Genomic DNA, 12,948 nt, shown 5'->3' on the forward strand with positions numbered 1-12,948 from the left:
TCTTGCTCAGGCTGGTTTCGAACTCCTGACCTCGAGCAATCCGCCCGCCTCGGCCTCCCAGAGAGCTAGGATTACAGGCGTGAGCCACCGCGCCCGGCCCTCATTTCTCATTTTGATGTGTATTTTTTATTTGGGAATATGGCTGAACACCTTTTTATGGTTTTGGTTATTCATTTTTTTGTATGCAAGTTCACATCCTTTGACCATTTTCTTATTGTCTTTTTCTTATTTCTATGTATATTTAGCAAATTAGTCATTTATTATAATTTCCGGTATCAAATCTTGCTTCAAAAGTCCTTTACCACTCATAAATTTATAAATTTCATTTATGCTTTACTCTAAACTTTATGGTTTCTTTTTCTACAAATAAATTTTTGATCCTTTTGGAATTTATTCTGGATGTGAGGCTTGAAATTGAGGTGTTTTTTTTCTGTCCTAAATAATTAGCCAGTTGTTACAGTTATATTTACTTTATAATTTCTCTTTGCTCCACTAAACAGCACCTTTATCAGAAACTGAATTTCCATACACATTTGGGTCTATACTTGGACTCTATTCTTTTCTATTGACATATTTTTTTCTCTAGCATCAAAATGTCTTAACTATTCTAGCTTTTTAACACATTCAAGATCTGGTAGGACTAGGCCCCCTTTACTACTTATCTTCATTTTCAGATTATTTTTCTTGGTTGTTCTTGTATGTCTATGATTCCAAATGAACTCTGGTGTTACTTTGCCATTTTTTTTTTTTTTTTTTTTTGAGACAGAGTCTCACTTTCTTGCCCAGGCTAGAGTGAGTGCCGTGGCGTCAGCCTGGCTCACAGCAACCTCAATCTCCTGAGCTCAGCGATCCTACTGCCTCAGCCTCCCTAGTAGCTGGGACTACAGGCATGCGCCACCATGCCCGGCTAATTTTTTTTTTGTATATATATTTTTAGTTGGTCAATTAATTTCTTTCTATATTTTGGTAGAGACGGGGTCTTGCTCAGGCTGGTTTTGAACTCCTGACCTCGAGCAATCCGCCCGCCTCGGCCTCCCAGAGTGCTAGGATTACAGGCGTGAGCCACCACGTCCGGCCTTACTTTGCCATTTTTTAAAGAATGAAACAAATAACAAAAAGCCCCTGTTATTTCCACTGGGATAGCATTCACGTTATAGGTTGATTTAGAGGGAAATTTTTTCATCCAAAAGCAGAGTGATTCTTTTCTTTACTTAAGTCTTCTTCTATGTCCCTCAGTAGACTTTTATACAAACAAGTTCTACACATTTCTTATTAAATTTGTATGCAACGATTTTATAGTTTCTTCCATTATATTTTCTAACCAGTTATTGTTTGTATATATGAAAACTATTTGCTTTTATATATTAATTTTCTAATCCATGATCTTACTGAATTTGTTTGTAACTTTTTTTCAGTTAATTCTCTAAGGTATACTAGACATATAATCTTAGCCTGCCACATAATAGAAATTGTGCCTCTTATTTCCTCATGTCTATATCTCATTTCTTTTTACTGTCTAATTGCAACACAAAGAACTTCCAAAACAATGTTAGACATTTGTGGTGATCGAGGGTATACTGGTATTGTTTTTTTTCAATGGGAATGCTTTTAGTGCTTTACCATTAAACATCATTCTAGCTTTTAACTGAATATACACATTTTTGCATTAAATCAAGTATCTTTCTATTCCTATTTTTAAAAAGTTTTAAAAATTAGAAATGGTTGCTGAATTTTCTCAATATTAATTTGCCTTCCTACTTGTATTACTATATTTTTAATAACCCCCTCTCATATAAATGTTTAAGAACTTACTTAGTTTTATTGGTACATACACTTTTTTTTTTTTTTTTTTTTTTTTTTTTGAGACAGAGTCTCGCTTTCTTGCCTAGGCTAGAGTGAGTGCCATGGCATCAGCCTAGCTCACAGCAACCTCAAACTCCTGGGCTCAAGCAATCCTCCTGCCTCAGCCTCCCGAGTAGCTGGGACTACAGGCACGAGCCACCATGCCCGGCTGATTTTTATATTATATATATTAGTTGGCCAATTAATTTCTTTCTATTTTTATGGTAGAGATGAGGTCTCGCTCAGGCTGGTTTTGAACTCCTGACCTTGAGCAATCCGCCCGCCTCGGCCTCCCAGAGTGCTAGGATTACAGGCGTGAGCCACCGCGCCTGGCCTACATACACTTTTAATATTTTCTCAAACAATATACTAAATACAGCAAATTATTCTCCTTCCATGTTATCTTCGAATCCTGATAAAAATATACTCCAAACCATCATATTATTGCCTATGCATGACCACTGGTTATTTCATTTTTACAACTTGCTAGCTAGGTTTCCCAGAGTAGAAGTATATTTACCTAATGATGAATATAACTCAACTTCATCAGGAAAAAGCAAGAGCTATTAGACATTTTCAGAATTTCTAAAGCACGCTATTTATTTTCACAGAAAATTTTTCTTTTTGTTCTTTTAAATACATGTGTACATATCTTATCCAGGAATTAAAAAAACAAAAAGACAAAGAAACCTCCTGTGACAACATAAAAGTCTCAAGCCCAGTATATTACCTGCAATATGTCTCTATGTCGCTGTAATGTATGCATTAATGCTGCATTCAAGGAGGGGACACCTGCACTGTTGGTATATTCTGCCATTTTATCATTTACCCCTGTAAGCTAGAAAGAAAAAAGAAAACAGTAAAATATTTTAGAAAGCACTGTGAACAGCTAAAAGCAAATTATTTATCTAAATGCCCTTTTGGCTAACAGCAAAAACAACAACAACAAGATACCAGGTAAGGATTCAGCATTTCCCCCAAATAATCCATAAAGGCTAAAATAATACTTATATTACCTAGGAATGGCAGTCATCATAATTCCAGTAGCCTGGCAGGTATACTATCTTGAATGAATGGGTGATTTCAATAAACACGTCTGTCTTAGTATAATCCAGTACCATATCTAGTAAGTACACAGCTATTAGCAAAATAACTATTTAACAGAAACCACTTACCCTTGCCAATAGCTGTTCAATCTCAATTGCCATAGTCTCAAACATTCTGTCTTGGCTTGATCCATTTAAAAGTGGTGTTGTGTCAGAACTAAAGAGAAGTTCAATTAAAGGGAATTCATTACTCAAATACAGTCCTTTAAAATATTCTTAAAGTAATTATTCTTGAAGAGATCAAGTAAAACCTCTGAGACATTCTATTTCTTAAGAAATTATGATTTTATAGAAATTTTTCTATAAAGATCACACATGTCCTATAATATTAAATTCAGTATAAAATATAATTGAATATAAGATTTTCTTAAGCTTTAATACATCAAACCTTAAAAACATCAAAAAAATTCCAAATGTTTGTTTACTGTTTCCCAAATGGTAGAAAGTAACTAATGCTATGGCAGTGCCCAATTAAACTATGAGTCTAAAATAACAAATTATGCAAAATAAAACTATAGAACTATAAAGCACAGCATATAAAAGAAACCAGAAAATGAATTATGGATCATGTTATGGGGCCTGTGAGGAATAATCCTTTAAATTTTTATCCCAAAGGAAGTATGGTCCCTTAGACCTTAAATTCTCTCTTCTTTCCTTGACTCTTACTAAGAAATAAAATTGAAATTAAAAGATCCACATATTGGATAACAAGTTATTGAATGATGGGGAACTTGCTTTAAGTTCCCTCTCTCTCTAGCCATGTCCAATATATTTTAGTATTTAATACTAAGCCTCTACATTTCTGCTTATAATATACAATCATCTTTTTGTTTTGTAAAAAAATGTCAATTGTCTTCTTCAATCTGAAGTCAAAAATCTAACTTTTTACACCTGAAATTTATGTTTGACAGATTCTAATTCTAAAACCTGAAAGTTTCTTTTGCCTCTTTTGAAAAACCACTAACCTAAATCAGGTCCCCAAGTGGTATGTATTATCATACAAGTAGCTCAATACAACTCTGAGTTATATTGGACACAGACAAATGCCCAGGCAATGACTATGCTCTCCAATCTTACTGAAGACTTTGTCTTGCCCTGTGACAGTGTTTGGGTGGGGAAATGAAACAGATTAAACCACCAGTTCAATGTCAAAAAGTACCTTGGCTACCACCATTTTCCCATTTCCTCTGTGTATAATTCCACAGTAATAACAACTAGTGGTAGATAGCCAAAAAGTAACTAAAAAGGAGGATTTTTATTTTAAGATGTTTAATTAGGTCTGAAGCTTTATTTCTTCTTGAAATATTTTAATTTACTTGCCCTAAAATATGATATCAAAATACCTAATTCTTTATTGTGTCAGAGCCAACCCAAGGTGCTGTAGTTATTTCCTAGAACCCAGGCAAAAGCCAAGGCAAAAATGCTCTGTATACTACTAATACAGATCCTCCCCTACTAGTTATATGAAAAAGAACAATGGGCCAACAGAATGAAAGCTCCATGAAGGGAGAAATTGCCTCTGTCTTATTCATAGATATATGCCTAGCACCTAGTACAGTGCCTGGGATGTGGCTGATGCTCATTAAGTATTTGTTGAATGGATGAATGAATGAGGAAGCAATCTCTATTACTGGTTATTCCATATTCACCATTATCAGGATAGTATATGAGTCAAGGGAAATGGCCAAAAACTTATTCTCTATGATTCAGTTAAATTTAATTCATTTAATAGGTGTGTGCTGATTCATAGGCCTTTAAGTTCTCAGAATACAGAAAAGTGGAAAAAAAAAAGATTCCTGGGAGAAAAAGTCTGGTCATCTCTTTGTTTATCCACTGTGACATGCTTTCAACCTGGGCATCAAACAAAACACTTTAGAATGCATGCTGGATCTTTATCTTCATGACTTTCAGTATTTTATATAAAGGGACAGTTAGGCTGAAGTAATTCTATAAAGTCAGTCCCAATTTGTAGCAGAATTTCTTAGGAAATGTTTTCAAGATTGTGTTTCTTTTAAAGGAGTAATAAAAGTATGAAATTCATGAAGCACAGAGAATACAGAAAATGCTTCCCAATCATAAAATAAATTTACTGATAGAACATTCCTTATTATCTTTATTTGCTAAATAAAGGTAAGCCCAAAGCAATACACTGCAATGACATCTATGTGACATGCTTATAACTTGTCTTTAGATCCTGGAGTCAATATGTTGGCCCTGCTATGAATATCTTTACAACCAATAAGCCCTTAATGAAAAGAAATAATACTTTGGCGATTGTGTTGAAATGAGCCTTTGTGGCAGTGTGCATATAATATAGCAGGGTGTGAGCTCTGGAGACAGAAAGACCTAGATCAAAATCCAAGCCATTTTTGTTGTTTTTATTATTAGCTGAAAAGTATCCCATGCATCACTAATCTTGGAAAAAGTATATAAAATAAATGTGGATTGACAACTAACAACTCTGCTATCCACAATTTCTCTACTAGGTACATAGAAACTTTCTGTACAAAAATGTTTCCAGCGGTACTTATATAAAGCTCTTACAACAGTATATGACATACGGTAAACACTCTGTGTCTACTATTAATATAAATTATTAGGTAGCAAAAATCAGAAACAATGTCTATCCATCAAATGGTTTAACTGTTTAATGTTATACAGTCATACAATGTAATACTATATATAGCAAATGAATACATCAGAGTTAAATGTATCTACAGCTGAATCTCAAAAACAATGTTAAACAAAAAAGTTGCAAAACAACTATGGTAGGATACTACTAGTTGCTTAGTAATATAAACATATGTAGTAAAAACATGGTGGTTATGGGGAGGGATAAAGTGGGATGCCATAAGGGGCTTCAACAGAATTGGTAACGATTATTTCTTAAAATGGAAGATAGGCACATGCAGGTCCACTATATTATTCTTTATACCTTTCTAAGTGTCTTAAATATCTCCTAATACTTTTTTTTAAAGCAGATGACTTAAAGAGAGCATAAGATTCAAAGATAAGATTTTTTTCTATATAGTAATATGCTAGTTTCTAAAAATATTACCAAAAATTAAAAATAGTTTCGATGCTTAATAGCAAGGATATACACTGTCCTGGAATGCCTTAGATCCATTCTAACAGAATAACCACTAGAATAGCAGTATATACATACTGCTTTGCATTTGGGTAGTTCTCAAATCCATTTAGCAATAAGAAAACACAAGAAATACAATGTGGGCAAATCACCCACATTTCCTTACAATGGCCAAACTAAAAACTCCTATTTTTGATACAAACTCATTCCTAAGCCCTAGTAGTTTCCTCCTGACAATGTCACAATCTTTGTCTAAGGAATACAGTTAATGCTAGTCTCAAGAATTAGGAGGAATTTTAATAAGTCACTAAAAAAATAAAACAATGACAAAGAAAATAAAAGACCAAAATATTCATCAACAGACCAGGTTACAGAGGTTATATATTTTAGGGTTTTTGTTCTGTTTTGTTTTGGTTTGGTTTTTTTAGTGCTTTAAAAACATTATATACTTTAAGGCATAAGAGACAGAATCTGGTAGTACCTATACCTGTCGCGTCTTCCATCTCTGGCATTGCTGTGACTGTAACTTGTACATAGTTTACTGAAGGAAACTAGTTTCAGGTCAAGTTCATTTTCCAGCTGTCGAGCCTGTTTCCTGAGATCTTTAACAATAAAAGCAAATAATTAGACATGAAAAGTCCATCAGCATGCATGAAAATCATAAGACTATTCTGAAGAAAGCAAACTATGAAAATGATCACATATTGATCTAGTTCCTTCCATGTAGAAAAGTGTTAATAGGAAGAAACCAAGGACTTGCCTAGGAAAGCAAATTAGTCACTTATTTATACTTCAAATGGGGCAAGATGGAAAGTAGCAGTGGGAGACACAAATTTTTAGCTTTATTCCAAAGACAGCTAGACAACTAATGTTGTTCTAGCATCCCTGAAATTATTTCTGTACCAATAACTAAAATTCTGTAATTCACAAGAAAATAAGAAGAGAATACAAATCACAAAGGAACTGAATATGGTTTATGACCACCACCATATAAACTTATCAGTTTAACGCTATGAGAAACCATTATTGTTTTTCAGATGGGTTTTGCTATCTTTTCTTTTTTCCTTGAAACAGTCTTGCTCTACTGCCCAGGCCAGATGGCAGTAGCATCATCATAGTTCACTGCAACCTCCAACTCCTGAGCTCAAACAATCCTCTTGCATCAGCCTCCTAAGTAGTTGGGACTACAAGAGCCACTTCACCTGGCTAATATTATTTTTTTTATTATTTATCATAGAGATGAGGTCTCAAACTCCTGGTCTCAAGCAATCCTCCCATCTCAACCTCCCAAAGTGCTAAGATTATAGGCATGAGTCACTGTGCTCTGCTTTTGCTGTCTTTATTAGGCTTATGAACCTCTTTTCATAATATTAAAATGATTTAACAATTGAGCATAAAGAAAAAGTAAATTACCATTAACAAAAATTAAAAAAATGCCTTTTAGTAAACTCACTGAAAGAAATTTGGAGAGCTGAAACTAACAATAAACAATGCGCTACTAACAAGGTTGTATATGAGTATGACAGAAATAAGAGTATAAGTTTTACAAGTAGAAGCAAACAAGGAAGCAAAGAAATTGGTACAGTAGTTTGGCATCTAAGTGGTTGCATGAGTGAACCCAGTCTGGAAACCCATATATAGATTCTCATTTATTCATGGTGAAGTGAAGGTTAAAATAAAAGGGCTGAAATATAAGAAGAATTTCTCAGGGATAAGGAATACAAAACACTATTTCAATATACCCTGCAATCAGACATAGGAAGCAGAGTTATCATAGTGGAACATATTTGCTCCAAATCCCAGTTCGAATATCAGTGTGGCCACTTATGGACTCCAAGATTTATCAACAATCTACTTAACCCATATACCTCAGTTTTTTGTTTTTTAAAACCCTACCTTCAGGGTTTTTCTATGCATTAGTACTCATATGCTTAAGGCACCTGGCGCAGAGTAGGCTGTCAATAATGAACTGCAGTAACTATCTCAGCATGATGCCTCAAAAAAAAAAAAAAACCATAGCCTAATGACTAGCATTAAAGACACTAGCAAATATCTGCTAAATTCTGCACAATTTAAAATGTTTTCTAGTTAATACACACATTTCTAATGGGCATTTTAATACATGTTTTAAAACTACAAGCACGCTTCTCTGTAATTTTAGTAACTGTCTTCTCTAAAAGAAAACATAAGTAAAAGCATTTTGAAAGTACAACAGGAAGGAAGGATGAACTTAGAATTAACAGTCTTAGACCAAGTGGCTGATAGAGGCATTAGAGTGGGTACCAACAGGTACTAGGTCGAAGGGGGAAAAGGGATTTGGAAAGTAGTTTCTATGTTGCAGTAGAGGAAAGAGACAGTTGAAAGAAAAAGGTGAGCGTTTTCTGATCTTGTTGATCACCATGGTTAGGAATTAAGTTTTACATGAGCACACTTTATTGGACCACATTTTCAGGAATTAAATAAATGCACTTGTCAAATCACAAGAAGGCATTTTTGGTGGAAGAGGTATAGCAAATGTAATTATTACAATTCACACAGGTTCTCTCAACTTTCTCTTTTTAACACAACCGATCCTAGATCCCAGAACAGAAGGTAAAGTTATTTTCTTTGTCTTTGAACACCTAATCCTCGAAGTCCCCCAGCCTTAAGTTACTATGGGGACCCAGAAGGAGACATTAGGCTCATACTCCCCCCATGGACCGTACTGACAAGTTCCTCCTTTCTCTTTTCCCACTCAGTTTAGCAACAGTGACCTCAACTCCAAAGCGCTGACTCCTCCAGTCTCCCGGGCTCGAGATCTTCTCACTCAACACTCGTTTCCTCTTAGAGTTCATACCCCAAGCCAAGTTCCACTCCCCTCAACCCGACAACTCAGCTCCCTCTTCCTCTCTATCCCCACTCTGTCCACTGTGCCCGACGCCTGTCCCAGGTCCCGCTCACAGAGCCCAGTCAGGCCAGCCTCCTGCCCCAGACCGTTCGGTCTCCTCAGTCCCCAGGCCCCAGGGCTCCTACTAGGCAAGCCCCCCTGCTCAGCAAAACCGCTCCGGAAGCCTGGCTCGTTCCTCTGCTGCCTCTCCGAAGATCCATCCTCACTCAGCCCTTCTGACTCTCGCGGGACCCACCCGGAGGCCTCCTCGCCCTCACCTTCCCAGTAATTGCTGGTTCCTGCCGCCATTTTTGTTGTCCAACGTCAGTCGGGATAGGGCAGTAGAGGCGATGCGGGCCAGAGAGTCACCTCCGCGCCTTCTTCCGCCCTGTACTCCGGGGCCGATGGGATGCGAGACTCCAAGGACACCGCCACCTGGTGGTCAATTTGTTATTTTGCAGCTTTTGGGTAGCGGGACTGAAAACTTTAGCTTTTGCTCCTGACATTCCCTAAAGGTTGGTATTCCTGTGTTCGTGCCTGCTTTCTGCTCCCTGATCCCTCATCATCTCCCTCATCTTGGCTTATCCATTCTCTCAGAAGGTGCCTACATGACTGAGAGGAGAGGCATGCTTAGACAACTCTCTCAATTTCCCTTATCTTCTCTCAAAAGGGTATCTTCAGCCAGCCTCTTCTTCCCATAGCCAGTCCCTTCATCCTACCTTGGCCTGTTCTGCATCATCTCGCTCTCTGGCATGTGCGCTCTCCTCCACTGGCCGTTTTCCCCTGTGTCTACAGTAATTACAGTTCAGCCCTCTTTCCTTTCCAGCCACCAAATCTAGACGGTGTGTGTGCTAACTGCTTCCACATGCTCTCATCTTTTTTTTTTTTTTAATTTTTCAATTTAAGATTCCATGTCTAAGCTTACACATGCTCTCATCTTGACCCCTCAAATCTGCAGTCCAAACCCACCCTTTATAGATACATGTATTATCACATTCTACTGGTGTTGACATTTTACCGGTTCTAGTGAAGTGTACAAGCTACCTCCTATAAAGTCCTTCCTCGTACTCTCATTTATAATTGTTTTTAATATTTCCTCTACCTTATTGAGATCCACGTCAGATATATTATAATATTTGCTTCAACTGTCAAGCATAATTTGCAAAATTTAGAAGAAAGCCCACTCTATTTACCAATATTTTACTCTTTCCATTGTTCTTTTTCCTTCCTGGTGTTCCAAGATTTCTTCTCTTATCATTTCCTTTCTGTTTCAAGAACTTCCTTCAGCCATTTTTTAAAAGAGTAGGTCAGCTGGGAACATATTCTATTAGTTTTTCTTTATCTAAGAATGTCTTGATTTCCTTTCGTTGCAGAAGGATGTTGTTGTCAGATATAGAATCTAGGGTTGACAATTTCTTTTTGTCAGCACTGGAAAAATGTGCCAATTCCTTGTGGCCTCCACAGTTTCTGACGAGGGAATTGGCTGTCATTTGGATTGTTTTTCCATTATAGTTAAGGTATCTTTTCTCTTTGCTTTCAAGTTGATTATGATGTGTTTTGGTGTAGATTTCTTTGATCTATCCTGTTTGGGATTTGCTCAGCCTCTTGATTCTCACGTTTATGCCTTTTGGTGAATTTGGGGAATTTTCAGCCATTATTTCTTCAAATACGTTTCTTGTCCCATACTCTTTCTCCTGTTTTCTGGGACTCTGATGACATGAATGCTAGATCTTTTGTTAAAGTCCCACATATCCCCAAGGCTTTACTAATTTTTTTTTTCAATCTATTTTCTATTGTTCAGGTTGGGTAATATCTGCTATTCTGTCTTCAGATTCACTGACAGGCAAGTATGTCTTTCCTTTCTCCCCTCCATTCTGCTGTTGAGCCCATTTGCTGAGTTTATGGCAGTTATTGTATTTTTCATATCTGAAGTTTACATCCAGTTCCTTATTATATCTTGTCTTTGCTGAGACTCTTTTTATCACTTGTTCTAAGTTTGTAATTGCTCATTATTTTTTATTAAAGCTGCTTTAAAGTCCTTGTCAGATAATTTCAACATCTGTGTCATCTTAATGTTGGGGTACATTGATTGTCTTTTTTCACTCAAGTTGAAATTTTCTGGGTTCTTGGCATAATGAGTGATTTTTAAAATTGCATCCTGCTATTGCAGGTATTTGTCATGAGATTCTGGATCTTGTTTAAATCTTCTGTGTAAGCAGACTTCCTCTGACACTGTGCTAGTGGGGAAGGCAGGGAATGTTTGCTGCTTCCAGATGGAAGTTCAGGTTCTCCTTTGGCCTTCATTGATACCTCAGGTGGGGATGGGTGCCTTGATACTGCTCTCCATGTGGCCTGCACTGATACCATGGCAGGGAGGCTTGTTACTCTTGTCCAGTGATGAAAGTCCTGGCTCCCCCCTTGGCCTTCTTTGACACTTCAGAGGTGGAGGGGGGTGCTTCATTATAGCCAGATGGGGGTGGAATTCTAGGCTCCTCACTCAGCCTTGCTGACAAGAGGTAAAGATAGGCCTTCGTTTTCTCTCTGGCATTTGTCTAGAGTAGTGCAATTATTGCCTGTAAGTATTCTATCTTGCTAGGCTACCTGTTTGCCTAGAGAGAGAAGCCTCTCCTTTGAGGTTTTCTTGTCTGCACGCTTTGGCATCTCTGGTTTGCCAGCTTCTCCAGCACCCATTATGGGATATATGAGACAAAAAGAAAACCCAGGGAACTCACCTTCATGTTGTTCTTGAGATCCTGAGGTCCCTAGCCAGTCTGTGATAGGGCCTAAAACTTCTGCTTGGGTGCTCTGCCTTTTGCCTGGCCTCTCTGCCTTTTTGAGTCTTTTTGAAGCATTTGTGTGTTTAATGTATAATGTATGAGGTTCTTTGCTGTGTGGGAGGAACAGAAAGAAATACATCTACTCCATCTTGTCCAGAGATGAAATTCTCCATTTAAATTTTAAATATATTTTAATTCTCTGCTAAAATTCATCATGTCTTCTACTTTCTTAATTTATTCATCACCGTAACTTTTAAATTTCTGATAACTGAAAAATCTGTACCTCCCATAGGAAGTTTCTATTTTTTCCTTGATCTTTTATCACTTTATCTTGTCTTTTGATAATGAAAGTAATTTCGATTAGATTCCGCATATTCTATCATAGTGAATTTGTAATAATTGTTTGAGGCTCTGGATGGTGTTATCTTTGTCCAGAGAAAGTTTACTGCTGCTTCTTTCAGGTAGTTTAGGTAGGGGCAGATCGGCCCCTACCTAATGGGAGGGAACTAATCCCAAGGGGGATTCTACTTTTATTAAAATTGGTCTATTTCTGGTTAGCCCTTACTTCTAAGGTGTAGCCATTCGAGTTTCCTAACTGGAAGCATGTTTACCAGCAAACCTATCAGGGAAGGGTGCTAAACTTGTATTTCCCCTGCCCAACAATACTGCCTAAAACTTCTGCTTGGGTTCTCTGCCTCTTGCCTGGCCTCTCTGCTGCCACGTGTCTCAACCTCTTAGTCACCACTTATGAACCAATAAATGCCCCAAGGTAAAAATTTTACTATTACATTCACCTCTCAACTCCTTTTGCTCTAGGATCTTGATCCCGTAAGTTTTTCATACCTTAGTAGTTCTCCAATCCTTCAAACAGTTTTGTTTTATTTATTTATTTTTTAAATGCAGCTTTTCTAATTGTTCCTGATGAGAATGTCTTTCAGGCTAATCTACACATAGCTGGAAGTGGAACTAAATTTTCTTATTATTTCTAACTTGTCTATAGGTTACTTTTTGTTTTCTACATACATGATCATATTATCTGCGAATAATGACAAGTTAATTTCTTCCTTTTCAATATTCATTCATAGCTGTTACTTATATTTTCATACTCACGGCTGAGATCTCTTCTGTCAACTGAGCAAAGTTCAGGTACTTCAGTGGGGTTTTTTGTTGGTATGTTTTGGCAAAGGGGAGGAGTCGTAAATGTTGTTTTATAGTTCTCATTTGACTAGCAGGACTCTAAATTTTCCTCTTATGCATGTATTTTCTTTC

General features: G+C 36.9%; 1 protein-coding gene across 2 annotated transcripts in view; it reads right to left on the bottom strand.

Annotated features, from left to right (window-relative positions):
• The window catches only part of GOSR1 (golgi SNAP receptor complex member 1), a 48,638-nt gene extending 39,363 nt beyond the window's left edge, over positions 1-9,275 (bottom strand). Inside the window, exons 1-4 of one of the 2 annotated variants that reach the window (XM_012740699.3) lie at positions 9,181-9,275; positions 6,524-6,638; positions 3,018-3,105; positions 2,573-2,680 (exon numbers count right to left, since the gene is read on the bottom strand). In XM_012740699.3, the coding sequence (XP_012596153.1) occupies positions 2,573-2,680; positions 3,018-3,105; positions 6,524-6,638; positions 9,181-9,211 (342 nt within the window). In that variant the 5' untranslated portion in view covers positions 9,212-9,275. Of the gene's footprint in view, positions 1-2,572; positions 2,681-3,017; positions 3,106-6,517; positions 6,639-9,180 lie in introns of both variants that reach the window. The other variant, XM_012740698.2, reaches the window with a different exon arrangement.
• Positions 9,276-12,948: the final 3,673 nt, after the last annotated feature.

This window comes from Microcebus murinus, chromosome 18 (assembly GCF_040939455.1).
Source record: "Microcebus murinus isolate Inina chromosome 18, M.murinus_Inina_mat1.0, whole genome shotgun sequence".
Classification (NCBI taxonomy): domain Eukaryota; kingdom Metazoa; phylum Chordata; class Mammalia; order Primates; family Cheirogaleidae; genus Microcebus; species Microcebus murinus.